Source organism: Rhamphochromis sp. 'chilingali' (genome assembly GCF_963969265.1).
Source record: "Rhamphochromis sp. 'chilingali' genome assembly, chromosome: 22".
Taxonomy (NCBI): domain Eukaryota; kingdom Metazoa; phylum Chordata; class Actinopteri; order Cichliformes; family Cichlidae; genus Rhamphochromis; species Rhamphochromis sp. 'chilingali'.
Window position 1 is genome coordinate 2,392,555 of NC_137950.1, and position 25,822 is coordinate 2,418,376.

The window sequence follows — 25,822 nt, forward strand, 5'->3', positions numbered from 1 at the left end:
AAAGTGTAAAGACTATCTGTCTTAGATTGCAGGGGCCAGCAGGAGATAAATAGGGGAGACATTTTATTTAGGTGCACTAAAAGTATATCAGAGTGCTCCTCAGTCACTCATTAACAAATTCTATGAATTAGTGTAACTCAGAATTCTCAAACTCCAGTCGTCGAGGGCTGAAACTTTTCCATGTGAGCCTGTTGCAACACACCTGAATACAATTAGTAAGTCATTAGCAAGAGTATAGAACTTGACTGCATGCTGACGTGGCAACCCCTAACCCTACCTACTCAAGTAAAATTAAGTAAATGTGAGTGTTTGGAAAAATGGCCTGTATTTGTATAGCGCTTTTACTTAGTCCCTAAGGACCCCGAAGCACTTTACACTACATCCAGTCATCCACACACTGGTGATGGCAGCTACATTGTAGCCACAGCCACCCTGGGGCGCACTGACAGAGGCGAGGCTGCCGGACACTGGCGGGCGCCACCGGGCCCTCTGACCACCACCAGGCAACGGGTGAAGTGTCTCGCCCAAGGACACAACGACCGAGACTGTCGGAGCCGGGGCTCGAACAGGCTCGGCAAACTTCCGATTACAAGATGAACTGCCAACTCTCGATCGCTGTACTTCTAATAGTACTTTTATTGCACCATGTTCATTCACTCATGAGCTGCTGTAACATGAATCAAATGGCTGAAGCGCAACCTCAGCGTGCAGTCAAGTTCTAGAGTCTTGCTAATGACTTACTAACTGTATTCAGGTGTGTTGCAACAGGGTCAGGTGGAAAAGTTTCAGGAGTTCGAGGCCCCTGCTGTGAGCCACGTCAGTAGTAATAGTGGGCGGGGCTAGAGCCCCGAGACCCGTTCATTGTGCCGACACGCGTGGCCGTGTTTCACCTAACTATGCCTATTTCTTCCTTTGAACACTTTGTATTTTGCAGCCCGGGACTTCGAGGCGGGCTGTGGGCGGCGCACCCAATAAGAAGTAGACGGGTTACTGCTGCTTTTTGCATTGGCTGAACAAAAGTCAGTTTCACGTTGCATTAGTTTTTATTGGGTGGGCAAGTCGCCAGATAGGGCAGACTGATCTCATATCTGTCCGTGGAATGAGTCAGCCTAGAACATTGTAACAGGGAAAGTTTTGTAACTCTTGGCTCTGAGCAGTGTCCAAACGCTACTTTTCCCCCTTTGAAACCTTTATTTTGAAATAAAGAGACCGGAAGTGCTGCGGCGACCCTCGAATCACCGAAGAAGCTTCGACAAAACAGGAGCGAGTCGACTGGATAAGTTCGAAAAAGATCATTGTGTTCCTCAGACGGACTGTGAGGCTGTTTACAACATGGCTCCCACTAACGTCTTTCAGCCGTTCTCCTCAGAAGCGGGTAAATATGCGGAGTGCTGGCCGCGGTAACAGGTATCTGTTTGCTAAACTTGGTGCTGCAGCTACTGTACAGGGACCCACTGCACGAAACACGTGTTCAGCAAGTTTCCATTCGTATCACACATGTGTGCGGTAGAGCGTGTACTTCTGCTGCTGTACAATCAGATGTGAAGCACGTGGCTCACATGTCCCCATAATGTACTTTATTATGTATAAAACCAAATGCAAATCATGTCAGTGCGTGTTTACATTAAAGGGGAAAAGTCCTGAATACTTGCAGAATGCCTCGTGCCTGTTTTTTTTTTTTTTTTTTCCTTTTTATTTTATACAAAGAAAAGCGTTTCAATCACAAACTGATGTAAAACCAAATCATCAGACAGCTGGAAATAAAGCACAGAAGCCCCAGACCCCACCCTAATCTGTCACCCAGTCTTTAAATAAAAAGTACACTTTGTATATATACCATGTAGTGGTACTGCATATGTAAAAAAAACAAAAAATATCCAAAGAATATTTAAGTTATGCTGAATAAAAATCCACCCGTCTCACATTTATCACCTGCAGGATCACTTTTTTCTCTTTCTTTCTCCTGTTATGTGTAATATGTAGTTTGTCATTCTATAACTGCATCCCACTTTCTGCTCAGGATGCAGCTGCCCACTGGAGTCAGAGCTGAGAGCAGTGCTGCAGCAAAGGATCATGGTCTTGGATGGTGGAATGGGAACTATGATCCAACAGCAAAAGCTTGAAGAAGAAGATTTCAGGGGGGAGGAGTTCAAAACACATACACTGCCGCTGAAAGGCAACAATGACATTCTCAGCATCACACAGCCGGACATCATTTACAAAATACACAAGGTTGGTTAATCCAGTCAACGAAATGGGAATCTTTGCACTTCTCCTGCACTGTGCAGGTGTGTAATTGTATTTATGTGCAAGCTTTGCTCTCCTCATCTTGGCTGCTTAAAGGAGTACCTGCTGGCTGGTGCTGATATCATAGAGACCAACACTTTCAGCAGCACGTCCATCGCCCAGGCAGACTACGGACTTGAACACATGGTACGATGTCCCTACTTGACCACAGCTTGGCTTGCATGGAACCATGTTAGAATTTATGAGTCATTTATCCTTTTATGGAAGGAAGTCGTTTTTGTGAATGTCAGGTTTCAGCTCAGTAAAATATTTGTCTTCAGTATTTTTTTTATTATATTGATTTATTTACTGTTCAGCTCAATTGTATGTGCTGTAACAAAGACATTTTAATTAATCTTAAGTATATTACTACACTGACCTTTTCCACTGAAACATGAGACATAATCATTTCAGTAATAAGTAATGACGGGTTGCTCTAAGGTGTAAACCTGTGTGTGTTGTGTAGGCTTATCGTCTCAACAAAGCATCAGCACAGCTGGCGAGGAGGGCAGCGGACGACGTCACTAAACAATGCGGTCAGCAGTACAGCCACACATTACTGTCACCAGTGTTTGTGCAATGCTGCAGTGTCAGAGAGTTCATCAGCACCTTTGTGTTTGTTATCAGGGGATAAACGCTACGTGGCTGGCGCAGTGGGTCCCACCAATAAGACCTTGTCTGTTTCACCATGTGTGGAGAGACCAGATTTCAGGAACATCAGTAAGACTGCTCACTGGTTATTCAGCCAACGTTGTGCTTTAGCTTTTAAACACTGTCGATGTAGATAGGTGAGATGGTTTGTCGCTGCATGTGTGAAGAGATGCGTGATTGGCTGATGAACTGCAGTTAATGTTGCAACTGTTTGCATAATATCGTGACTCTTAGGGTTAGGGACATATTAGCAGGATCGGGAAGAGGAATGTCAGGAATTCCAGCACCGGTGTTTTATGCTTCATTATATGTGTGATTTGTGAAGTAACTCTGGGCTGTACACTCAGATTGAATGATGTCATTGTGCAAATAAGCACCATACAGTATGTAACTGCAATGAATAAAGTGTGTGTGTTTTCTGCAGCGTTCGACGAGCTAGTAGAAGCCTATTCAGAGCAGGTACGAGGGTTATTAGACGGGGGAGTGGACATCCTTCTAGTGGAAACCATCTTTGACACTGCCAATGCAAAGGTACCCCTCATCCTGTTTACATAGTGGTAATGTTAAGGTTAAAGGATTAACACTGAGTAACCCACTGATGAACACTTCATTACAGATGAAGTACTAGTACTAGAATTTCAACTTATTCCACCAGTAGAGTGCACTTTTGAACTGTATGCAAGTCTTTTTTACACTCTTTCTACTTGATCATTGTATCTGCAGGCTGCCTTGTTTGCGATCGACCTGTTATTTGAAAAGAGCTACGAACGAAAGCCAGTCTTTGTAAGTCTGGTTCTTTATTCTTCTCCACGCTGCACGACTTTTAAACACTGTTTACCTCACCTAGAATGGATCGAGGAGTGGACAAACACACATCATAAGGCTTCATTTTCAGAGTATTCTAGTTTCAATCTCACATCCTAGAAACTTTGCTCATAGTTTCCTAAAAATGAGTGTTTCTCTAAATGTATTGCAGTTCACTACTAATTAATGGTGCGTCTTCTAAATAAGAATACTGAGGAAGTCCGGTGTTTTGCATCAGTTATTTAAAAATAAGCCAAAGTTTAATACACTGTAGACACATTTAACCAAAAAGTATCGTTATTATGTCCTACAATGTCCCCGGTGTGACGTTTCCACAGGCTGATGATTTGGGGTGTCATGTGACCTGCTGGTGTCCGTGGTGGTTGGTACACTGTGTGTCAGTGCAGCCGGGAGCTCGTAGGACACTTCATCCTGTTTGCTGACAGACTTTAACCTTTCCAGCACCTGCCCACGTGTCACCACAGGCAGCATTTACTGCACATGTGTCAAAAGAAAGGCTGATAGTCCCACGACTTTTCTTAAACACTTAAATATAAGAAGGATTATAACAAGACCTAATAAATGCAGCATAAAGAACTTTCTCTGTTCTGTATTTTTGTAAAATCCTTTAAAGCTTAACAAAGATGTTTTTAGAACTGGCTGAAAAGTATTGAAAGTGATTCTAAAGAAATCAGTTCAGCCTTAATAAGTTGCTATTAAATTCTTACCGTGCTCATACAGATCTCAGGGACCATTGTGGACCGCAGTGGACGGACTCTGTCTGGTCAGACCGGAGAAGCCTTTGTAGTGAGCGTATCGCATGCTGAACCGCTCTGGTGAGTTACTGTACATCAAACCAAACAGCTGCTCTTCTAAATGTAGAACAAACCAGTGATGTGATACAAATGGCTTCCCAGTAAGACCCTTCCTCCTTTCTTTGTGCAGTATTGGTCTGAACTGTGCTTTGGGGGCAAAAGAGATGAGACCATTCATTGAGGCCATAGGCAAAAGCACCACAGCTTTCATTATCTGTTATCCCAATGCAGGTAAGACACTGTGTAAACAGCAGAGGACACACAAACCACACATGCTGAAGCCATGATGATTCTGATGACACACCACAGCTTTGTATAGCAGGTTCATCGTGTATGTAGTCCAGGCAGTTCCTGCTGCAACATCTTTCAGAGCCTCCAGGAAGATGTGATGTCATCATATCTACATGTTATCTTTCTCTGTTAGGCCTTCCCAACACATTTGGAGGGTACGATGAAACTCCACAAGTAACAGCCTCCAATTTAAAGGTTTGATTTTTTTTGTTTGTTTTTTCCTGAGTGACATTTAGGTGTAAAGCAGTACAGGAAGGGACAGAAAACCTAGACCCTGCAGTGAAGGGTCCACTTGTCCCCTTAGACTGAGTCAGAGCAATTAGCTTTACACCGTCTGAACAGAATGATGACGCAGAGCTGGAGGGTCCCGAGGTCCAACCCAGATGGGGTCCGTCTGTGTGGAGTTTGTTAAATATCATCTGTCTGTGCTCGCACAGGTTTCCTCTTGGAGCTCTGACTTCTCCCACCTTGGGAAAAAGATGCTTGGTTAACCTTCCCTACGTCAACCTAGGACACTCTCACAAGAGAAACTCCTGATTTCCTCCTGAATCTGATATCCTGATATCCCAGGTTGATCACCTGTAGCTGGCCTCATTGACAGCACTACATTTCTCAGCTTCCATGCAGGTGCTACTGTCAGCTTAAGCTGGAGGCCTGCCAGCTGCCATCCAGTGTGACTGAAAACAGTATTAAAAGACAAAAACCTGTCTGGGGTTGCTGAGGAGTTGTGCTGACTTTGTTTGGACTTCTGTGGAAAGTCTGTCGTAACCAGTGTTACGCCCCTAGCCTAGGCGTGTAGAGGAGAGAGAGACAAATCCCCGCCCTGGTTCCCAAGCCAAACATCCAGAACCAGTTGTGAGTAAAAGGAGGTGATTTTATTGAAGGTAATGAAGCACAGCTCCAGGGTGAACCCAGGCCAAAATAATAAACCAAACCAACTAAGTCCCACCAGAAAACTAGCTAAACCCTAAGAACGAAACAGAACAAACAAAGGACAACACTAACCCTCGCTGCCTAACCCGGCAAACAGGAGAAAACTGTTCCAAAGGAAAAGGTGGCTCACCCCTTCCGCTTCAGCCTAAGCACTAAGTTAATGCACCAGGAGCGGCTCTCACTGAGCACGCTCACACAAACGCACAGCAACAGTGTAGGCTGGAAAACCAGGGTCAGGACCGCGTCGGCTGTCAAGCTGCTCGCTCCACTCTCTCTCTCTCTCTCCTGCGGGAGCTGTCAGAGCGGCTTTTTGAACGCGGTCACGTGTTCCACGGTCCAATCAGCTGCTCACTACTCTTCATTAGGGGAGGGACCTGCAAAGAGTCTTAAGCACAGTAAAGAGACACAGAACAAAACAGCGCACACAGTGTTGTTATGGCCACAGCCGTAACACCCAGACACCCGTTTTAACCCTGTGCTGTAACCTTCCACATAACCTGTAGCTACACATTGGGTCAGCGATCTACGAATGAATGAAGGTTAATGTGTTGGGTTAAAATGGGTTTCCGGTTAAGACGTAAGTTTCCTGCTGAAGCATAAATCAGTCATAAGACTGTGTCCTGTCTGCAGGAGTTTGCCATGGATGGACTTGTGAATATTGTGGGAGGCTGCTGTGGAACTACTCCATCACACATAAGGTCAGTATAACATTTTCATAATAAAACGTCTGCCTCAAATATAACACTCCAGTTTTCTGTTTCCCTCCTCCCATACAGAGCCATAGCTGAAGCAGTCAGACACTGTGTGCCGAGAGCTCCTGCTGCTGATATTTATCAAGACTACTTGCTGCTCTCTGGTAGTAAAACCTCTCGTTACCAAGCTGCAGAACGACACACACGGTAGAAACGGTGTTTGCACGTCAGACTTTGAAACTCGTTGCACTCTGGGAGTTAAAATTCCAAACGGAGATTGTCAGTTGGTTTATAAATTCAGGAGTTCTGATCAAAGCTGTTCTGCTTTCATTTCCATCTCCTGGTTTCTTTAGCAGGAGACAAAGTTTCAAACTTTAAAAGAAATCCTAACATTGAGTATAAACATGCCGAACCTTTGACAGAACAGAAGCAGTTGTTGTAAGCTTGCTGTGCTAAAGGGCTGCTTGTTGATTTAACTTCATGCAGGACACAACATATTCTTTTGTTTGCAGGTTTAGAACCGTTCACCGTTGGCCCACACACCAACTTTGTAAACATCGGTGAGCGTTGCAATGTGGCTGGGTCACGCAAATTTGCTAAGCTGATCATGGCTGGAAACTATGAGGTAGTTTAATTTAATAATATTACCTGAATTTATTCGTGTTGTTTTTAACATTAATGCTGTTCACTTTCAGAAGTTTGATTGTGATTGTTAGGTTTTTAATTCTCAACTGGCTTTTCTGTGTAATGTGAAGGAGGCTCTGAGCATCGCTAAGGCCCAGGTGGAGATGGGAGCTCAGGTCCTGGATATAAACATGGATGAAGGGATGCTAGACGGACCAAAAGCCATGGCTCGATTCTGTAGCTTCATTGCTTCTGAGCCAGATATTGCTCGGGTAGGACATTCAAAGGCAAAACATTCATATGAGTACAGCATACATTACAGAAATAGAAGTACAGTCTGACCGGCGTAGTGTAAGCAGAGCCTCAGAGTGTGATGAGGTTATCAAACACTCCCCTGCCCCCGCATAGATGGTGAAACTGTCACCTGTTAAATATCAGCAAGCTTCAGCTTTCGCTCTGAGCACACTGACGAATGAGCTCAAGGTTTTCACCAAGCTGCTTTCAATCAGTGTCTTTCTGTTAGCTGAAACAACAATATGCTTCGGTCCTGTATTACACTTCATGCTTTTCCTAATCTGTGAGATAAGCTGAGTGATAATGAGATGTCTTTGTGTTCAGCAGTTTCCAAACATAAGAGTAAAGCTGTTCTGTAGTGCAGGTATGAAATACTGTTGACTGTATCGCTGACACTTTGCTGTTAGCAGCAGAGCATGGAGGCAGCGAGCAGCAAAGCTGCTACTGAATAGTGTAGTAAAGACGTGATTGTCTGTTGTCAGCGATACCTGATCTGATCAGTGCATCAGTGGACATGATGATGTACACACTGCAGGCTGTTTTTGTTTCCCTTCAGCTCTTCTTCCCTTCCTCAGGTTCCTCTCTGCATCGACTCCTCTAACTTCTCAGTGATTGAGGCTGGGCTGAAATGCTGCCAGGGGAAGTGCATCGTGAACAGCATCAGTCTGAAGGAGGGCGAGCAGGAGTTTCTGCTCCGAGCTGCCACTGTGAAGCGTTACGGAGCTGCTGTGGTGGTCATGGCTTTTGATGAGGAGGGGCAGGTTTGCACATGCCTTCGCTCATGTGGACACACAGACAGACACACATGAACTTGCTGATAAGCGTGCTGTCCTCTGCAGGCCACAGATACGGAGCGCAAAGTGGAGATTTGCACTCGTGCCTACAAGCTGTTGGTCAACAAAGTGGGATTCGACCCAAACAACATCATCTTTGACCCCAACATCCTGACCATTGGTACAGGCATGGAGGAACACAACGAGTATGCAATCAGCTTCATCGCGGCCACTAAACTTATTAAGGTAGAGACTCAACACAACTTCATCTCATCCCTCAAAGTTTGCATCTGTGCTTTAGCAGCCACATTACTTACAAACCTCATCCTTTATCTTCCTGTAGTTTGGTGTTTCTAACTAACTTATATAACTAGTAGATTTCAGGGCTAAAAAATGCCTTAAGGTCATTCAAGTATAAGGACAACAGCATTAATTCTCATTAAGTGATATTTACTGTACAGGCTAGAAACTGTGCTTAAACTATTCTAATCAGCTGTTTGAAGTTTTATTCAATAGTCCATCAGTTCTGTAGATCCACATTAATCACAACACAAACCTTTGATTCTGGTTGGTGTAACCGTGATGTGTTTTTGCATCGGCGTTGATGTTTAGGAAACATTGCCAAGAGCCAGGGTGAGCGGAGGTCTGTCCAACCTGTCCTTCTCTTTCCGAGGAATGGAGGTGATCAGAGAAGCTATGCACGGGGTGTTTCTGTACCGTGCTATCAAGGTAAACATGAAGATGAGCGGTTGTAGTGCGGGCCTTCATTTTTGTGTTTTGTTATTATTAGATGTAGTGAGCGTAAACAGAAAGAAAGAGTGAAACTGCATGTGAAGATTCAGAACGCTCTCACAAAGACTTGCAGTGTACTTGTTGGAACTCTGTAACAACAAATGATCTTTAGTTCAATGAAATTTGCCTCCAAATGTAACGAGCTACACATTTCTTATTAGAAATAAGAAGTTTGTCTGCGTTAGCTTTATGTTGCTATCCGCTGTGCCGCGACAGAACGGTATGGATATGGGAATAGTGAATGCAGGGAACCTGCCCGTTTATGACGACATCGACAAGGAACTGCTGACACTGTGTGAGAACCTCATCTGGAACAGAGATGGCGATGCTACGGAGAAGCTGCTGGCCTACGCACAGGTACACACACGCATGTCACGCAGCACCAAGCTGTTGTTGCTTTGCTTGACAGATGTTTGTTAACAGAACAACACCAAAGGAGGGAAGCAGATCATTCGGACAGACGAGTGGAGGGAAGGAAGTGTAGAGGAGCGGCTGGAGTACGCTCTGATAAAGGTAAGGTAATCGGATGTTTCTGTTATACAATAAAATACGGATGAAAGAGAACAGCCCTTTTATTGTAATTGTACATGTACAACAAAATTATAGAGCTCCACACCAGCTGTGCAGGAATAAAATATAAATAGTAATAAATAACAAAAGATTGTATACAAAAAGTCACAGATTGGAAAACAAAGTGCTTGAGTTGTGGGACCTGTTGTTATCCCTGGAATTAGTAGCAGCGGCTTTCAAGGCTTGATCAACCTCCACTGCTCCAGAACAACTGTTGTCGTCCCTGAAAAAGACCAAGAAAGCCTCATTTCTGCTGTTCAATACTGAAGAAATGTAAACTTTAAAATGATGCCAGAGACTCTCAGCTGTGTCTGTAATCAAACCTCTGTAACTTTGCTCTGCTTCACTTCAGCAGCATCAGGTTATGTTCATATGCTGATTCATGGTTTTTTTTTAGCTACTGCAGAATATTTTAAAGCAGTTATAAAAAACCAGGCCAGGAAAATCTGCTTCATGTTTTTCTGTTTTATCCTCAGTCACTTTGACACAAAGGCCTCTGCTGTGAAGCTCACACCTCTGATGAAGTCTCACAGTGTCAGCTTTCTTTTGATAGATAGAAAAATATGGATATGTACTGTTAAATGATGAGATGTATAATTTTTCTGACTGTCTGAGGCAAAATTTCCCTGATTCAAATCGAATCGATTGTAGAAATCCGTGGCGATACCCAGCCCTAATTCAAACACCTTGTGAAGAGTATGTAGAAGCATTGTCAGTCTCTGTCGGATCCTCGTGAGGTGAACGGTTAATTGTTTTTCAATAGTCGTGACAAGTTGCATAATTATGATCCAAAGAACTGACCTCACACCCATTTGTTCACCAGTAGTGCTGGTTTCAGTCGTTATCCAAATGTACCTTGGGGTTGGGGAAAGCAGCTGAGACTGAAGACGTCGTGATACGTTTGGTAACTTTTGGAACCTCCCATTAATTTAGAGATTAAGGGCACGCTGTGGGGTGTGCTGGAAATGTTTTGGGGGGGTTTTGGTGGTCGGGTGGGACATTGACACTTTATGAACTTGTGGAGTTGGATTAAGTTTCATTTACATCTAAGTTGTAAGAAATGATTGGGTTGATTTTTGGGTTTTATTTTGCCATGAAGTAAACAGCATTTATTTTTCAAAGAATCAAGTCGGAAGTGCGTTCTGAAACAAACCACCCTTTGCCGCCCACGCCCTTTTTTGGAGTATTTTTTGTTTTGGAACTTGAAAGGCCGTGGCAGATAGTTTTAGACGTATCTGTTCTAATGATCACATCCTAATTTACTTTACTCTAAGGAGGGAGAGTGAAAATGTCTGGATTTTATCTTTAATAGTTTGGGAAGTATTCATGTTCAAACATTGCCTCAAATTCCACATATGAAATTTATATATATTGACTTTGTTTTGAAAATGTTCCTAACACCAGATGTTATTAATGGTCCGTCTTGTATTGATGCTGTTAGGGAATAGAGAAGTATGTGGTGGAGGATGTTGAAGAGTGTCGGGCTCAGGTTCACCGCTACACTCGACCCCTTCGTATCATTGAGGGACCCCTGATGAACGGCATGAAGGCGGTGGGAGACTTGTTTGGAGCTGGAAAGATGTTCCTGCCACAGGTACGATGATGACTTTGAGTGCATGTGGTCTGGCAGCTGATTATGGTCAAATTTCATGGTGAACACCGTTTCTGTGGCACAGTGTGGGAACAACTTTAGCTTTGCTTTGTCTCAAATAAAATGACCAGTTTTAGTTTTAGTCAAATATCCTGACAGATCCCCAAGTTTATTTCAGTAAATCCGATAAAACTGTCTAAAGAAGTAATTATGGCTAATAAAGAAACTCAGTTCATCACCAAATCCCCTTTTCCTTTGAATGAAAATAGAATAGAATAGAATAGAATAGAATAGGCCTTTATTGTCATTGTGCATGTACAGTGAAATTGTGGGTGCTCCACACGAACTGTGCAGGGATGAAATATGAATATTTTCTTTTAGTGTTTGTTAACAGTCCAAATGTCCCAGAGGAAGAAGCTGTTTGTGAGTCCTGACTGACCTGAGGTGCCATCCAGAGGGCAGCGGGTGGGTGGGCTTCTAGGGGTCACCTGTAATGACCCTGGTTTTCCTCAGACAGAAGGATCCGGGGATGGCTTACAAGGACTGCAGAGGGCAGCCAATGATTTTTTTGGACGGTGTTACTTACTTCCTGTTCCCAGTTGTGGCAGTAGGAGAGCACGCTCTCCACTGAGGGCTGCAAGAACTTCTGATCCAAGTTATTCTTCCTCAGGACACGGAGGAAATGCAGCAGTGGTGTTGTGGGTCTAGGTGAGGTCGACGGAGATGTAGGTGCCCAGAAACCTGAAGGTGGAGACAGATTCCACCCGTTCTCCATTTATGATGAGACGGCAGTGGAGCTGTCTGTGTCTCCTGAAGTCCATGACGAGTTCGTTTATTTGAAGGACGCTCAGTTTCAGGTTGTTTTTTCAGGTTGCTTTCTGAGCATCGGCGGGACAAATTCACTGCCTCTGTCCTGTACACTCTCATCTCCATCAGAGATTAGCCCACCCACAGTGGTGTCATCGGCATATTTGACAATAACGTTGGGTGGGTGGATTAGAGTACAGTCATTTTGCTTAGTAGGCCTGCTTGATATTATTGTGCATGGTCCAGTGTCCTGTTAGCATCGTGGGAGATGTAAGCGATGGCTGCAATGAAAGGGCCTGCACTGAAGGGCCATCGCCTCTAACTCCGGTGAGTCGATAATCCTCCTGTTACAGCAGCAGTCCTGGAGTACATAAGCACAGAGCCCACTTCCTTTACTGGAGTTTTTGTTGTGCTGTTGGTGTTGTAGGGGCCAGCTGCACTGAGGCACTGGGGATTTGTGGATGGAGACAGGATTCAGTTACGTAGACGACGCACTCCCAGACAGTTGCAGTAACTTATTAAACCAGAGATTAAAATTTAAACTAAAAATGAAACCAGAAGGTCTTCACTTCAATCAAATAGTTATTATTAAATAATTATTACATAAGCAGTTTAAGAAAATTACACTGATTATATTGACCTTGTGTGCGGCTTCCACACTTAACAGGATTGGGAACTTCGTTGTAGTGAATGCAGTTTACTTGTGTCTTCGAAAGACTTCAGTTTATCTCAGTGAACCTTTGTATGAACCTTTCCCCAGGAGGTTTTTATCCTTCACCAAAACACATTAATCGTTTGACTGTTTCTTCCTATATGTGCAAAGATGTCTGAGTCAGCAGTCATGTGTCTGCAGGTCATCAAGTCGGCTCGTGTTATGAAAAAGGCGGTTAGTTATTTGATTCCTTTCATGGAGAAGGAGAGGCAGGAGCTCATGGCTGCATCTGGATCCTGTGATGAGACGGTCAGTGCATTTAGAGGAGACTTCAGAGCACTTCTTATTTTTGACTGTTTTCTTTTCCAAAAGCTTTGTGTGTGCAGAATCTGTACAGCACTTTCACAGCTTACATGAATATGAGTTCCACAATAATAAGATAAAGCAAGCAAATACTGGAATAACTGATAAATGATAATAATGCCTCAAAATGTAATGTTTCTACAAATGTTTTCATAAGTTGGAGGGAATAAGCCATGTCACTCAGAGTGGTCAGGTTTGCCGTGGGCCTCCCCTCATTGTTTTCTCTTTGTCTGCAGGATCCCTACCAAGGCACCATAGTTCTGGCTACAGTGAAGGGGGATGTCCACGATATTGGCAAAAACATTGTAGGCGTAGTGCTGGGTTGCAACAACTTCAGGTAACAGTAGTTTGCTGCTGAGCGTCTTGCCTTTCCCACTAAACACATTTACATTGTAATCTGTGTACTTGCAGCACTTAAGTGGCTGCAGCTGACTGAACTTGTACTTGCTTTAACCAGTCGATTGGATTTGAAATTATGCATCAAGACTATAATAAAGTGCCATTTTTCAGCCTTGGGGGGGATTAACATTAATATTCCACTAACTGGGTGATCCCTCTGTTTACAGACTGCAGTCCTCTGAGGCTACATGTTAAGCTCAGTGGTACTGTCAGCAGTGCACTCACTAGGTCAAGTGATGTAACGCACCTCACATTGCCTTTTGATCCTCCACAGGGACTAGTGTTGCATTGTGGGAGAGAAGTAGAAAGCATCCAAATTTCACTGCTCTTTAACATAGGGCTGCTCGATTATGGCAAAAATGATAATCACGATTATTTTCACTGAAATTGAGATCGCGATTATTTGACGATATTTATTTAACCCTTTACCATAGAACCAAGTCCGCCAGAGCTTATATTATTTTTTTACATGTTGTAGTGCCATTTGTGGGAGCATTTCAAGTTGCTATACAACTGTTATAGCCCATATTTTAATAATATGTCTGCATTAAGTCCATAGTAACTACATTAATTGCAAAAAAGCGCAATAAACTACAAAAAAATTGAAAATCGTTTTTGTTTTTTACATATATCGATCACGTCTGGACTATTGTAATTCCCTTTTAATAGGGGTCGGGTCGGGCACCTTGTCACGCCTGCAGTTAGTGCAAAACGCGGCAGCGCGATTTTTAACCGGTAGTAGGAAATTCGATCACATCACTCCGGTTCTGGCTTCCTTGCATTGGCTTCCCATTGATTTTAGGGTTCGTTTTAAGGTCCTTTTATTGGTTTTTAAATCTTTAAATGGTCTGGCTCCTGTGTACTTAACTGACTTGCTGAAGTCACATGTTCCTCCTCGCTCGCTCCGTTCAGCTGAGCAGCTGCTGCTGTCGGTTTTTGCAAAACTATATGTGGAAGGAAACCGTGACCGAGGACAAGCTGATGGCATAAGAAGTAAGTACAACTCCTCCGGTTTCATATGCAAAACAAATTATTGCGCTAGCTTACACGGTTCCGGTTCTACAGGGATTTAAAGGGTTAACAATAACAATGTATTGAATAATGACTTTAAAAAAATACTATAAAATAATGTGCAAATGTTTGCAATATAAGAAATAAATGAAAAATGTAAACATCTGTTTAGTGAACTTTGCAGTGTTGCTCTGTGGTGCAGCTACGACACCGTAGCAAAGTTTACACACTGTGTCTACTTGATCCACGTCTGACTGAACCCATAATGTTTCCAACCACTGAAGTTTTTTTTTACCTCTTTTCAACCAACGGCAGTCACTCTCCTCTCCAAATAACTTCTGCTGAGCTTTCCGAGCTTCCCTCGGGTCCTCTCAATTGTTGTGACAGGTGTTCGAAATGCAGAGAGGTGCGCTCGATTTGCCACACGGAGCAGCGCGAGAGTAAAGCACGAGGGAGGTGCTAATAATCGGCTCAGTCATTTTTAATGATCGTTGAAAGCCCAGATCGTAATCGTGATTAAAATTCGATTAATTGAGCAGCGCTACTTTAACAGCTGTAGTTCAGTGCGTGTGTGCTGCTGCACTTAAATGCTGAGCGACATGAACAATCCTTCACTGTGAATCGCTAACTGAACAACTGAATATTTATTTTCATTTCATTTATTTTTGCACTCTTAAATAAGAATTTCTGCAGTTGTGTAATAATTTTTACATTCTCAGAGAATATTAGGAAAATAAAATAGTTCCCATAAAGACAAAATAAGACATGGACTGTGTATGCTGGAGTACCATGGTGGTGGGTTTCCACTGGTACTAATGACCATCTTTGTCTTAAATTCTAATTGATGACTGCTAGCCCGGGCCAACTGGTTAATCCATAACTACACACATCACGATAAACATCTCCACTAAGCTGTCCTGGGTTCTTTCATAGTTTCTTATCCTTCTTCCATCGTCAGTACTGCATTCAATTCAATTTTATTTATATAGCGCCAAATCACAACATAAGTCGCCTCAAGGCGCTTCATAGATACAGAGAAAAACCCAACAATCATATGACCCCCTATGAGCAGCACTTTGGCGACAGTGGGAAGGAAAAACGCCCTTTTAACAGGAAGAAACCTCCAGCAGAACCAGGCTCAGGGAGGGGCGGGGCCATCTGCTGTGATTGGTTGGGGTGAGAGAAGGAAGACAGGATAAAGACATGCTGTGGAAGAGAGACAGAGGTTAATAACAGATATGATTCAATGCAGAGAGGTCTGTTAACACATAGTGAGTGAGAAAGGTGACTGGAAAGGAAAAACTCAATGCATCATGGGAATCCCCAGCAGCCTACGTCTATTGCAGCATAACTAAGGGAGGATTCAGGGTCACCTGGTCCAGCCCTAACTATATGCTTTAGCATAAAGGAAAGTTTGAAGCCTAATCTTGAAAGTAGAGATAGTGTCTGTCTCCTGAATCCAAACTGGAAGCTGGTTCCACAGAAGAGGGGCCTGAAAACTGAAGGCTCTGCCTCCCATTCTACTTTTAAATACTCTAGGAACAACAATGCATATGCATTATATTCACATGCTTCCTGTATGCAGCTGAAACAGACCAAACTGATTCTCCTGCTGCTTCTGCTGTTCTCGTGCAGAGTGATCGACCTGGGTGTAATGGTTCCATGTGATCAGATCCTCAGAGAGGCCGTTACACAGAAAGCAGGTAACTGTAAAGATCAGACTGACAGAAACGTTATGGAAAGTTTCATTTCACAGAGGTTTATTTAATAATGTTAAAATGTTCATCCAAGCGGCCTTCATTCATTACTGGACGTTGCTGGCATTTAAGCAGTAGCTGGATATCTTTAGCCTAGTTTTTGCCTTTTAGGCAGAATGAAAGTTACTCAGCCTGTGTGGTGGAGCTGCTCGTGGGTATACCATGATGTGTCAAGGAGAAGTTTACAGGATTTATTCTGACTTGTGTGATATATAACTGTTGTTACCTAAATTTGGAAGCCAGTTGAGTGTTTCCATGGTAAGTATCAGTAAGAAATACAGTCTGAGAGTCCCGAAGCAATTTAATTGTTCTATAAGCATTAATATATAATGCTCCTGTCAGGTTATTGTCCTAACGATAGAGCAGTGACGAGTCTGTAATCTTGCATGATGATGGGATATTTTGTTGCTTTTGTGTACTAACTTATTAAAAAGCAGGACAACTTCTAATCATGATATGACCGTAAACAATAGCAGCCTTGGGTAGTGAAAGGTTAGAAAATAACTGGTTGATCCTGTTAATCATTAGTGTGTGAGCACAGCTGTGCATGGAGTCTTTTGTTGTTATTTAGACTTTTCTCTCTAGCAGGTTTTCACAGGTTTTCATTTTCTTTCTATGCATAGATGAAGAAAATAATATATACATTTAAAGAATTTCCTGAGTTGATTGCATCCTAAACACTTGTGCGTGTTGTCATTTTAGCCTGCATTTTTCAATAAGACCCTTTTAAGCAAAAGCTCAAAGTATTGTTGCAGGATTAAGACTTATTAGTTTGTAACAGCATTTGTGTACTTGCTTTGGTACCTCAGATGTCATTGGTCTGTCTGGTCTTATCACCCCTTCTCTGGATGAGATGATCTATGTGGCCAAAGAGATGGAGAGACTGGGAATGACCACACCACTGCTGATTGGAGGAGCCACCACATCAAAGTATTGCATACCTACAATCACAAAGCTCTAATTCTGAACTAGATACAATGTACTGAAAAGTTCAAGTCGAAGGTTACGTGTAGGAGATGCACTAATGGTCGCCCACATATTTTATCTCGGGGCGAATTTAGAGTCCCCAATGAAAACGGAAGGAAGAATTTGCAAAAGCCTTGCAGGCCTGACAGAAAGTATTCACAGGGCTTCAGTTGTTCCACATTTTGTCCTGTTACAGCCTGATTTTTTTTACGTTTGTGTTCAATTTATTTTGATCATGTGAACAATATACAGACTTTCATTTAGGGGGAAAAAAGAAAGAAAATTTGATTAAATGAATTTTTAACAATTCTGTGGACAATATCCCATAATGAGAATTATAGTTGTCAGCGTATGCCCACAAACAAAGCCATGAAGTCCAAGGAATTGTAAGGAATTGTCTATAGACCTCCAAGACAGAGTTGGGTCAAGATACAGAAGCATTTCTGCAGCATTGAAGAGTTCAGTGAGCTCAGTGGACGCCGTCATCTGTAAATGGGAGACGTTTGGAGCCATCGGGGCTCTTCTAAGAGCTGACCTGACCAATCTGAGCAATCGGGGTCACTCTGGAAAAATCCAGCATTACTTTGTGGAGAAGTTAAAGGTACAGCACATCAAAGAAACCACGAGAAAGTTCTCGGAACTGATGAAAGAACGGTTGAGCTCTTTGGCTTCGTGTCTGGAGGAAACCAGGCACTGCTCTTCACCTGGCCAGTAACATCCCTACAGCGAAGCATGGTGGTGGTAGCATTATGCTGTGGGGATGTTTTTTGGCAGCAGGAACTAGTCAGGGTCAAGAGGAAGATATCCTTCATGATAACCTGCTCCAGAGAGCTCTGGACCTGGGACTGGGGTGAAGGCTCCAACGGGACAATGACCCTCACACTCAGCCAAGGGGACGTAAAAAATGAATCTACTTTGGAAGAAATGACAAAATGTGGAACACGTGAAGCATGCTGCACAGAATCACTGTAGGCTTTGCAGTGAGTAATATACTGTAATTTCCTAAAGTAGCCCAGCTCCATTCTCAAGTATGTAGATAATTTAGTTCAAATGTAACTTCAGAGTTGTCACAACATTGGAAACTGTCCACAGAGGCCGAAACAGTTGTTTTCTTTTGTTTTTCGATCCAGACAGAAAACAGCTTTTTTTGTTGTATCCACTGGGATCGACTCACTGATGCAGTTCATCTTCTAGCCACTCGAGGCTGACTCCAAAAGTGAGGCAGCCTCGAGAGGCTATAAGAGCATCAGGGCCTCCTTATTTGTTTGTATAGACAATCCTTCTGTAAGCAGAAGTGCAGCAGTCGAATAATAACCTGTACTTTGTGTTGGGTAGGGTACACACAGCAGTGAAGATTGCCCCTCGCTACAGCTGCCCTGTTATCCATGTTCTGGATGCTTCCAGGAGTGTGGTGGTGGTAAGAACATCTGCCTGCCTTGACTCCAACTTTTCCATGATCAAGAACGATGGATGGCAAAAAAACAACATTAAAATTGGGAACGTTTCTATACACATTTGACTTGAAATGACAGTACTAGCCTCAAATGAATCTAAATAAAATGATCCATGTTATAGCTAATACTGCTTTGAGGGGAGAAGTTCAACTTTTTGCACCAATCAAGCAAAATCTTCCAAATTGTCTAAAAATCCTGTGTGGTTCAGTTTTAAACCGTACAGGATGTAAATCAGTTTTTCCAGCACACAGGCTTTGTGTGGTTACACATTGTTTAAGGAGTACAAAATGTGGTGTTGACTTCACGTTTTCCCCGGGCTGTCTCAGTGTTCACAGCTGCTGGATGAAACGGCAAAGGAAGAGTACTTCGAGGAGCTGAAAGAGGAGTATGAGGAGATCAGACAAGAGCACTATGATTCCCTGAAGGTAAAAGCAGCCAGTAGAGAAAAAGAAACCAAACATGGAACATTTCCTGTGACCAAACGGTGGTTTCTCCACCCTTTACCATTGTACAGCGGAGCTGCTGTTAATGAAATCACATACTTGACTGTTCGTGGCACATGTGAATAAATATGTAGATGACACCGAGTTATACTTGTGACATAATCAACTGTCTCCCTGTGTGTTCAGGATCGCTGTTACCTGTCTCTGTCCCAGGCGAGAGAGAAGGCATTAAAGGTAGACTGGCACTCGCTGCCCCAGCCAGGCAAGTCAAGCAATGACCAGTAGTAGTTGTTACCTAATGTGTCATTTTAATTAGGTGCTAAAATATTTGCATTTGATGAAGTTTGAAATGTTGCATTTAGGGCTGCAGCTGTCGAATAATCTGTAAATAATTCCATCGATTAATCGAGTAATCGTTGAGAAATACTTTTGTCTTATTAGTGAGCTATAATAAATATATAAAAGGGAAAAATGCGGGTGTTTCAGAGTTTCTTCTGGACTGCACTGCAGATCACTGCAGATTGTGTAAAATAAAGAGCAGTGGATGGAGCAGCTACAGAGTTCGTTGATCAGGTGCTTCGATGAAGGACGCCTGCTAGTCTTTAATGATAATCACAGGAACAGCGCTGCTGTTTAGGACACCTCGGTAACGGCTCCGCCTCTTTGCTCTTCGTGGCGTGTGAGCAGACTCTGACCTTTTACTCGTGCACTGCTCCTAAATACGTTTGTATTGCAGATTGTTTTTAGTAGCAGATGTGGGTGAAACGGTCACATTTACACTGTTTAAAACTTCTGCGCACTGCAGAGCCTCGAAGCAAAGACTTTGTGTTGAGAATTGTTTTTAAATGATCTAATTATTTGAATTACTCTATGGTTGCAGCCCTCGTTGTCCTTGGTTTCAGGTGCTGAAACAAGCACATACAGAACTGTGAGCAGACTTCTCTGTGTTTCAGTTTGTCCTCAGTTCCTGGGCACTCGTGTGTTTGACTTGTACGATCTGAACAGCCTGCTGGACTTCATCGACTGGAAGCCGTTCTTTGATGTGTGGCAGCTGAGAGGAAAATACCCCAACAGGGGATACCCGAAGATCTTCAATGACAAGACCGTTGGTACAAGCTCAGTCAGGGTTATTTAGAAATATATGGTAAATGGTAAATGGCCTGTATTTATATAGCGCTTTACTAGTCCCTAAGGACCCCAAAGCGCTTTACACATCCAGTCATGCACCCATTCACACACACAGTCACACACTGGTGATGGCAGCTACATTGTAGCCACAGCCACCCTGGGGCACACTGACAGAGGCGAGGCTGCCGGACACTGGCGCCACCGGGCCCTCTGACCACCACCAGTAGGCAACGGGTGAAGTGTCTTGCCCAAGGACACAACGACCGAGACTGTCCGAGCCGGGGCTCGAACCGGCAACCTTCCGATTACAAGGCGAACTCGCAACTCTTAAGCCACAATCTTACTGATTACAATTTTACTGATTAATGAATCAGACCATACAAACTAAGCCATAAATAAGTCTTGAACCGCCCTGTTATTTGATTACATTTTGCTTCCCAGTGTTCTTAAGGCTTTCTGAAGGTCTTTCAGGGGTTTTCTTCGTACAGCCCCTTTCCACTCGTTTTGGGCCCAGTTCTTGTACCTGATTTGTAACTTGGCCGCTGTGCTACCAGCAGCCTCTTGCAAAAACACACGGCAAAGATAACACAGCTTGACAGGCAGGAAATAGTGTTCTTACAGCAACAGGGCCATTTCCAAAGAGCTATTAACTAAAAACTTGTCTGGGCGTGTGCGGCGCTTCCTCAAAAATGTAAGGAAACTGGACAAGTGGAAAGAAAAACGTCGACAGCAAATGAGCAGTATCAGAAAATGATGTCCTTGAGAAATCCAGTGAACACCTGTCACAGAAGCCTCATCACAAACGGTCTCATGTCTTGAAAACTAGAATAAAAGTATGAAGCTTCAAGAAGAGCAAACAGTGGAAGAATTCAGGGAAAGCCACTGAACTCGTGATCTTTGGCTACTGCAGGTTCAGAAGCTCGCAAACTCTTTGATGATGCCCAGCAGCTGATCCACCAGATGATTGATGACTGCAGACTAAAGGGGCGGGGCCTGGTGGGATTCTGGCGCGCCCAGAGTAACGGCGACGACATCAGGGTGTACAAAGATGACGCTGCAGTGGACGGGGACACAGAACCCATCGCCACGTTCCACGGCTTACGGCAGCAGGTGAGGGATTGTGATTTATCCTGCTGCGACAGACACCTTTAACATCTTGTCCTGTATAATCGAAGTATTGTAATATGTTCATTTTTAAACACATAACGTCTCCTTTCTGTCAGCGCTCTTTCAACAGTGTTGTGTGTTTGTGCTGCAGGTGGAGAAGGATGGCTCCTCCTCCGAGCCGTACCTGTGTGTGTCTGACTTTGTGGCCCCTGTAGACAGCGGTGTGGCAGACTACATTGGATTGTTTGCTGTGGGTGTGTTTGGAGCTGAAGAACTGAGTCAGCAGTTTCAAGCTCAGGGAGACGACTATAATAGCATCATGGTGAAAGCTCTGGCCGATCGACTAGCTGAGGTACTGTTTCCTGTAAAACATTAAAAACTTCCTTCCTCCTTGGTAATTATACCACAGTACAAGCGCCAATGTTGGCACGGTAACTCTAGGGTTACTTGCAAGTAACAGCTGGTTACCATTTAAAAATCCTTTCTTCTTTTTGTTTCAAATTCATAGCTTGCAATTTTAAGTCATAGCCATTAGCTGCAGGGGGTGCAGGCGTTTCATGTTAGAGGTGCTTGGTTTCAGCTCTCAGCCATTGCATTGACTACTAGCGCTCATCTACATTATACTGCTCTGATCTCAGCTGGGATTGCTAAAGTCTGATGAACAATGGAGTATGAGAGTCTACAGTTTCGTTTAGGGAAGGGAACTTCTGTATATGCTTTTCCAGCTGACACCCTACTTTTTAATCTGTGCTTGCGGGCATATAGTCCTTTGATGTCTCCAGTATCCAGAGGCAGCTGGATACAATATGGGAACAGTGTGTCCAGGTTATAAACACCCATTTAGAGGCATTGTTTCCATTCACTTGTTTCTTCTTTGTCCATCTGTCCACCATGAAGGCATTTGCTGAAGAGCTCCATGCTCGTGTGCGTAAGGAGCTGTGGGGCTACAGCACAGATGAGGCTCTGCATACCTTGGATCTCCACAGAGTTCGGTACAAAGGAATCAGACCGGCAGCTGGCTACCCCAGCCAGCCTGACCACACAGAGAAGACTATGATGTGGAGCCTGGCTAATATCCAGGAGAAGACTGGTGAGAACACCAAAACCACATCATATCTGACTCCCTGAAACGGATCCATTGTTGCTTAAGTACAAACGTTATGCTGAACAGATGAGTGGGTTGGATTAGCTTAGACAGACGTCTTTAACTTCCATAAGTATTTTTGACGACAAAGTATTGCAGTAAATAATCAGAATTACTGGTTTGTGAAGTGAAATTCTGCAGCAGCTGCGTGATGCTGTGATGTCAGCATGAACCGGAACCTTTGAGGAGTGTGGAACAGTCTGGATGAACCTCAGATATTCATTTTGTACAAATTTCAAATGAAATCTTCCAGTTTTCTGCCTGTGTGCAAATGTTCATAGCCTATGAAAATAATCAGATATGCATAAATATCTTTCTGTATTCACATTTGTATCATGAACATTTGATCAAATCACATTACTGCATATAATCCACAATCAGGGGTTTAGTTTCACAGCCTCCAAACTCCAGCTGCAGTTTTTATAACTAAACCAGGACATGGATTCAGGTGACTCTCTACACCTATTTATCACGATGACAGTATGTTGATATTGTGCATTCATGTGCTTCAAATCACCTTTTAGAGGAAAAGTCACACTCATGCAAAAAGCATACAGGTGAGAGTGCTTTTATATACCTGTGTGCTTGAGATCGGGTGTTGCATCTGCACAGGGTGCCAAACAGAACAGAGCACGGGTAGGCTGAGCAGGTAATGATCTCCTCAGATGTAGTGCACGCAACGGCTTAAAAACCACCCCGTAAATGTCAGTTGAGAGGCTAACCACGCTAGGTGTAGTTTTTTATGCAACACACTGATCTGCTGTCTGTCTCATGGACATTTTATTTACTATATTTTTTCCATGTGTGCGTAGGGTTGTGTGGGTGTTTGTTTTCTTTTTGTGTTTACTTGTGCATTTGTGTGTGACTGTAGGCATTGGTCTGACAGAGTCCCTGGCCATGACACCTGCCGCCTCTGTGTCGGGACTTTACTTCTCCAACCCTCAGGCTTCATACTTTGCTGTTGGAAAGATCACCAAGGAGCAGGTATCCATTGATAATGTGCCTCACTGTACATCAGTGTTGAACATGTTTACTACGAGAATGTGTCAACTATAGTTTCATTTAACAGACTGTTTTTAATCTAATATCTGCAGGTCATGATTTCTTAAGGTCTTAAACCTGAAAAAGAGAGATGTCCAGTTCCTGTGCTGCTTTCTGTTTTGTCCATGTCCTGGTCTCTCTATGCGCTCCATTTCTGCCTGAATCTTTCTGCTCATACACCGGCCAAACTTAGTTGATATGCTGCGGGTCTCTTCCCAAACAAGAGCTAAACTTGTGGCCTCTGTGCACATCTCATCTGTAGGTGGAGGACTATGCCAGCAGGAAAGAGATGAATGTGGAGGAGGTGGAGAGATGGCTCGCTCCCATCCTGGGTTATGACAATGAAGTGTAAGCTGCAACAGAGGATCCAGTTTACAGTCCAACCATTCCACTTTGGCTCCCATGAGTTGTTGCTGTAACTGCTGTCACTCCCTCTCACTGACATCCCTGTACAAAGACACAGGGCCTCAGACTTTTCTATTACGATAAACACTACAGGAAAACATTTCATGCCAGTTGTTGACAGTTCATCCGTCTGTCGGGTACTGCACAGATGCACATAGTGGTATTTTCTTTAAAAAAAATTGAAAAAGCAAAGTGCTTAATTAAAACTGCTGTTGCTGCTCTTGCTGCACATTCAATGGCCGATTTCCAAATGTGCAATTAAAGGTTAATACTTGTTGGAGAACACCATTTACACATGCCCTCAAACAAAGATCACTTAGAAGAAGTGAAGCACAGAAGAGATCAAATCAAACCAATGATACTCACGAGGGCTCGTTAATACCAACTGATTTTACTTTAGCTTTTTATTTGTAAAGAGAAGATTTGTAGACAAACACAGAATGTGTTCAACTTTTAATTTCACGTTGGTCATTTTATTTCTAAAACTTTAGCAGCATCTTATATGGAAACTGAAATGTGCTGGCATAATAGATAACACACTCGTAATGACAGCATGTTGTTCAAGTTTAAAAACAACATATACATAAAACATTTCAAACAACTGTTCTTCGTCTGCACATTTAGGGAAAGAAGACGGATTATGTCAGGTTATAATGCTGTTTCTGCCAAATAATTTTGGTGCTAGTTGCTTTAGTCAGACTATTGTAATATTTCAGCACAAGGGTTGTGATCACTACTGTTTACATTGTGATTTCTGTGTAGTTGGTTTTCTAAACATTTTATCAAAGTAAATGTAGTTTATGGATCAGTTATAGATACTTGGCAGACTAAAGGAGAAATGTGACAGCATTGTTGTTAAGAACATTTTCTGACATAAACCATGAAAAAAGGTTTCTGGATATTTTTTCAGTGTCATTATGATGGCAGCCAGTGTTGATCTTAAACCGCTCGGGGTGCAGCCATGTTCAGATGTCAAATCAGGAGATTCGACAGTTGAAAGATTTGCTGGTTAAGTGCTCTTTACAAATCTTAATGCTGCAGTGTCTGTTCAACGTTTTTATGGAACTTTGATACCTTCTCAGTCCCCTTTATTTTTACATAGAAGACTGTGGATTTCTGATAATTAAAAATAAACCAGTCTTAAGCTTAAAGTTGGCTCTGTCTTTTTTCTGAGTTTAACTTTCAGATTCACCTTTTTGTAGAAGCAAAAAGTCCATCTGTGAAAACAGAAGCTGTCTTTGACATGGACGATGCCCATAACACAAACCTGAAAGTTGGGATAAGAAGAGAGGTCTGATGATTGGTCGGGACCAGAATGACTTCATGCTGAGGACTACTACAGATGGCCTCTTTAGCTGGTCCTTGTCAGGGGCTGTAGGAATACTACAGATGCAGTATTCTCTTTGAGGGTGTTGAGAGAGGAAATGCAGAGAAGAACAAAAGGAGTTACACTTTGTCTAGAGAAGGCATATGATAGGCTGCCAAGAGGGGAACTGAGAAAGTCGGGAGGTGTAGAGAAGTATTTGAGGATGATACAGGGGATGTACAAGGACAGTGAGATGTGTGGTGCAGGTCAATGTGAAGAATACATCAGGGATCAGCTCGGAGCTTCTTTCTGGTTGCAATAGTGATGACAGATGAGCTTAGGCAGCAGTGTCCAAGAGCCTGGAGGGAAAGGAATGAAAGCTTGTGTGTGTGTGTGTGTGTGTGGGGGGGGGGGGGGGGGTAGAAATGCAGAGTTGAGGCAGTGAGCGTAGATCAGTCTTACGTACCTGGGCTTAAGCATCCAAACCAAGAGAAGAAGAAAGGGCAGGTAGGTTGAAGTGGGTGGAGATGAGTGTCAGGCATGAAATGGAAGGTTAACAAGATGATACTGAGACCTGCTGTGATTGGTGGTTTGGAAACGGTGGACCTGGAAGTGGCAGAATTGAAGATGCTAAAATTTTCACTGTGACAAAGACGGTCAGGAAAGAAGGAAAAGCTAATATTTCTATTCAGACTCTTTCGTTTGTCCTGTTTGTGGTTTCTT

The 25,822-nt window shown here is 43.2% G+C and overlaps 1 protein-coding gene across 4 annotated transcripts; it reads left to right on the top strand.

Moving 5' to 3' along the window:
- The first annotated feature begins 868 nt into the window (after positions 1-868).
- Positions 869-24,941, top strand: mtr (5-methyltetrahydrofolate-homocysteine methyltransferase). 4 transcript variants are annotated; one of them, XM_080872059.1, is made up of 33 exons: positions 869-1,375; positions 2,021-2,232; positions 2,344-2,433; positions 2,753-2,822; positions 2,914-3,006; positions 3,362-3,468; positions 3,661-3,720; positions 4,483-4,577; positions 4,687-4,787; positions 4,981-5,042; positions 6,411-6,478; positions 6,557-6,636; positions 6,985-7,097; positions 7,228-7,368; positions 7,966-8,151; positions 8,230-8,409; positions 8,776-8,892; positions 9,172-9,312; positions 9,379-9,468; positions 10,967-11,119; positions 12,777-12,884; positions 13,175-13,275; positions 15,984-16,051; positions 16,915-17,035; positions 18,407-18,488; positions 18,852-18,950; positions 19,155-19,230; positions 19,922-20,077; positions 21,007-21,206; positions 21,355-21,555; positions 22,101-22,293; positions 23,219-23,331; positions 23,651-24,941. In XM_080872059.1, exons 1-33 carry the CDS (start codon positions 1,333-1,335, stop codon positions 23,738-23,740), a joined length of 3,810 nt encoding a protein of 1,269 aa, XP_080728185.1. In that variant the 5' UTR covers positions 869-1,332; the 3' UTR covers positions 23,741-24,941. The 4 variants fall into 4 exon arrangements, with proteins under 4 accessions (XP_080728185.1, XP_080728186.1, XP_080728188.1 ...); XM_080872060.1 differs by having other exon boundaries at positions 871-1,407; positions 23,651-24,940; XM_080872062.1 differs by lacking the exons at positions 869-1,375; positions 2,021-2,232; positions 2,344-2,433; ... (6 more) ...; positions 4,981-5,042; positions 6,557-6,636 and having other exon boundaries at positions 6,424-6,478; positions 23,651-24,940.
- Positions 24,942-25,822: the final 881 nt, after the last annotated feature.

What these genes read in the sequence shown, in the direction of transcription:
- mtr (XM_080872059.1), top strand. Translation starts at nt 1,333, where the DNA reads ATGGCTCCCACTAACGTCTTTCAGCCGTTCTCCTCAGAAGCGG. An exon ending in AGCACTATGATTCCCTGAAG is followed by an intron (nt 18,951 to 19,154) that starts GTAAAAGCAGCC and finishes CTGTGTGTTCAG; the next exon opens with GATCGCTGTTACCTGTCTCT. An exon ending in TGGCCGATCGACTAGCTGAG is followed by an intron (nt 21,556 to 22,100) that starts GTACTGTTTCCT and finishes TCCACCATGAAG; the next exon opens with GCATTTGCTGAAGAGCTCCA.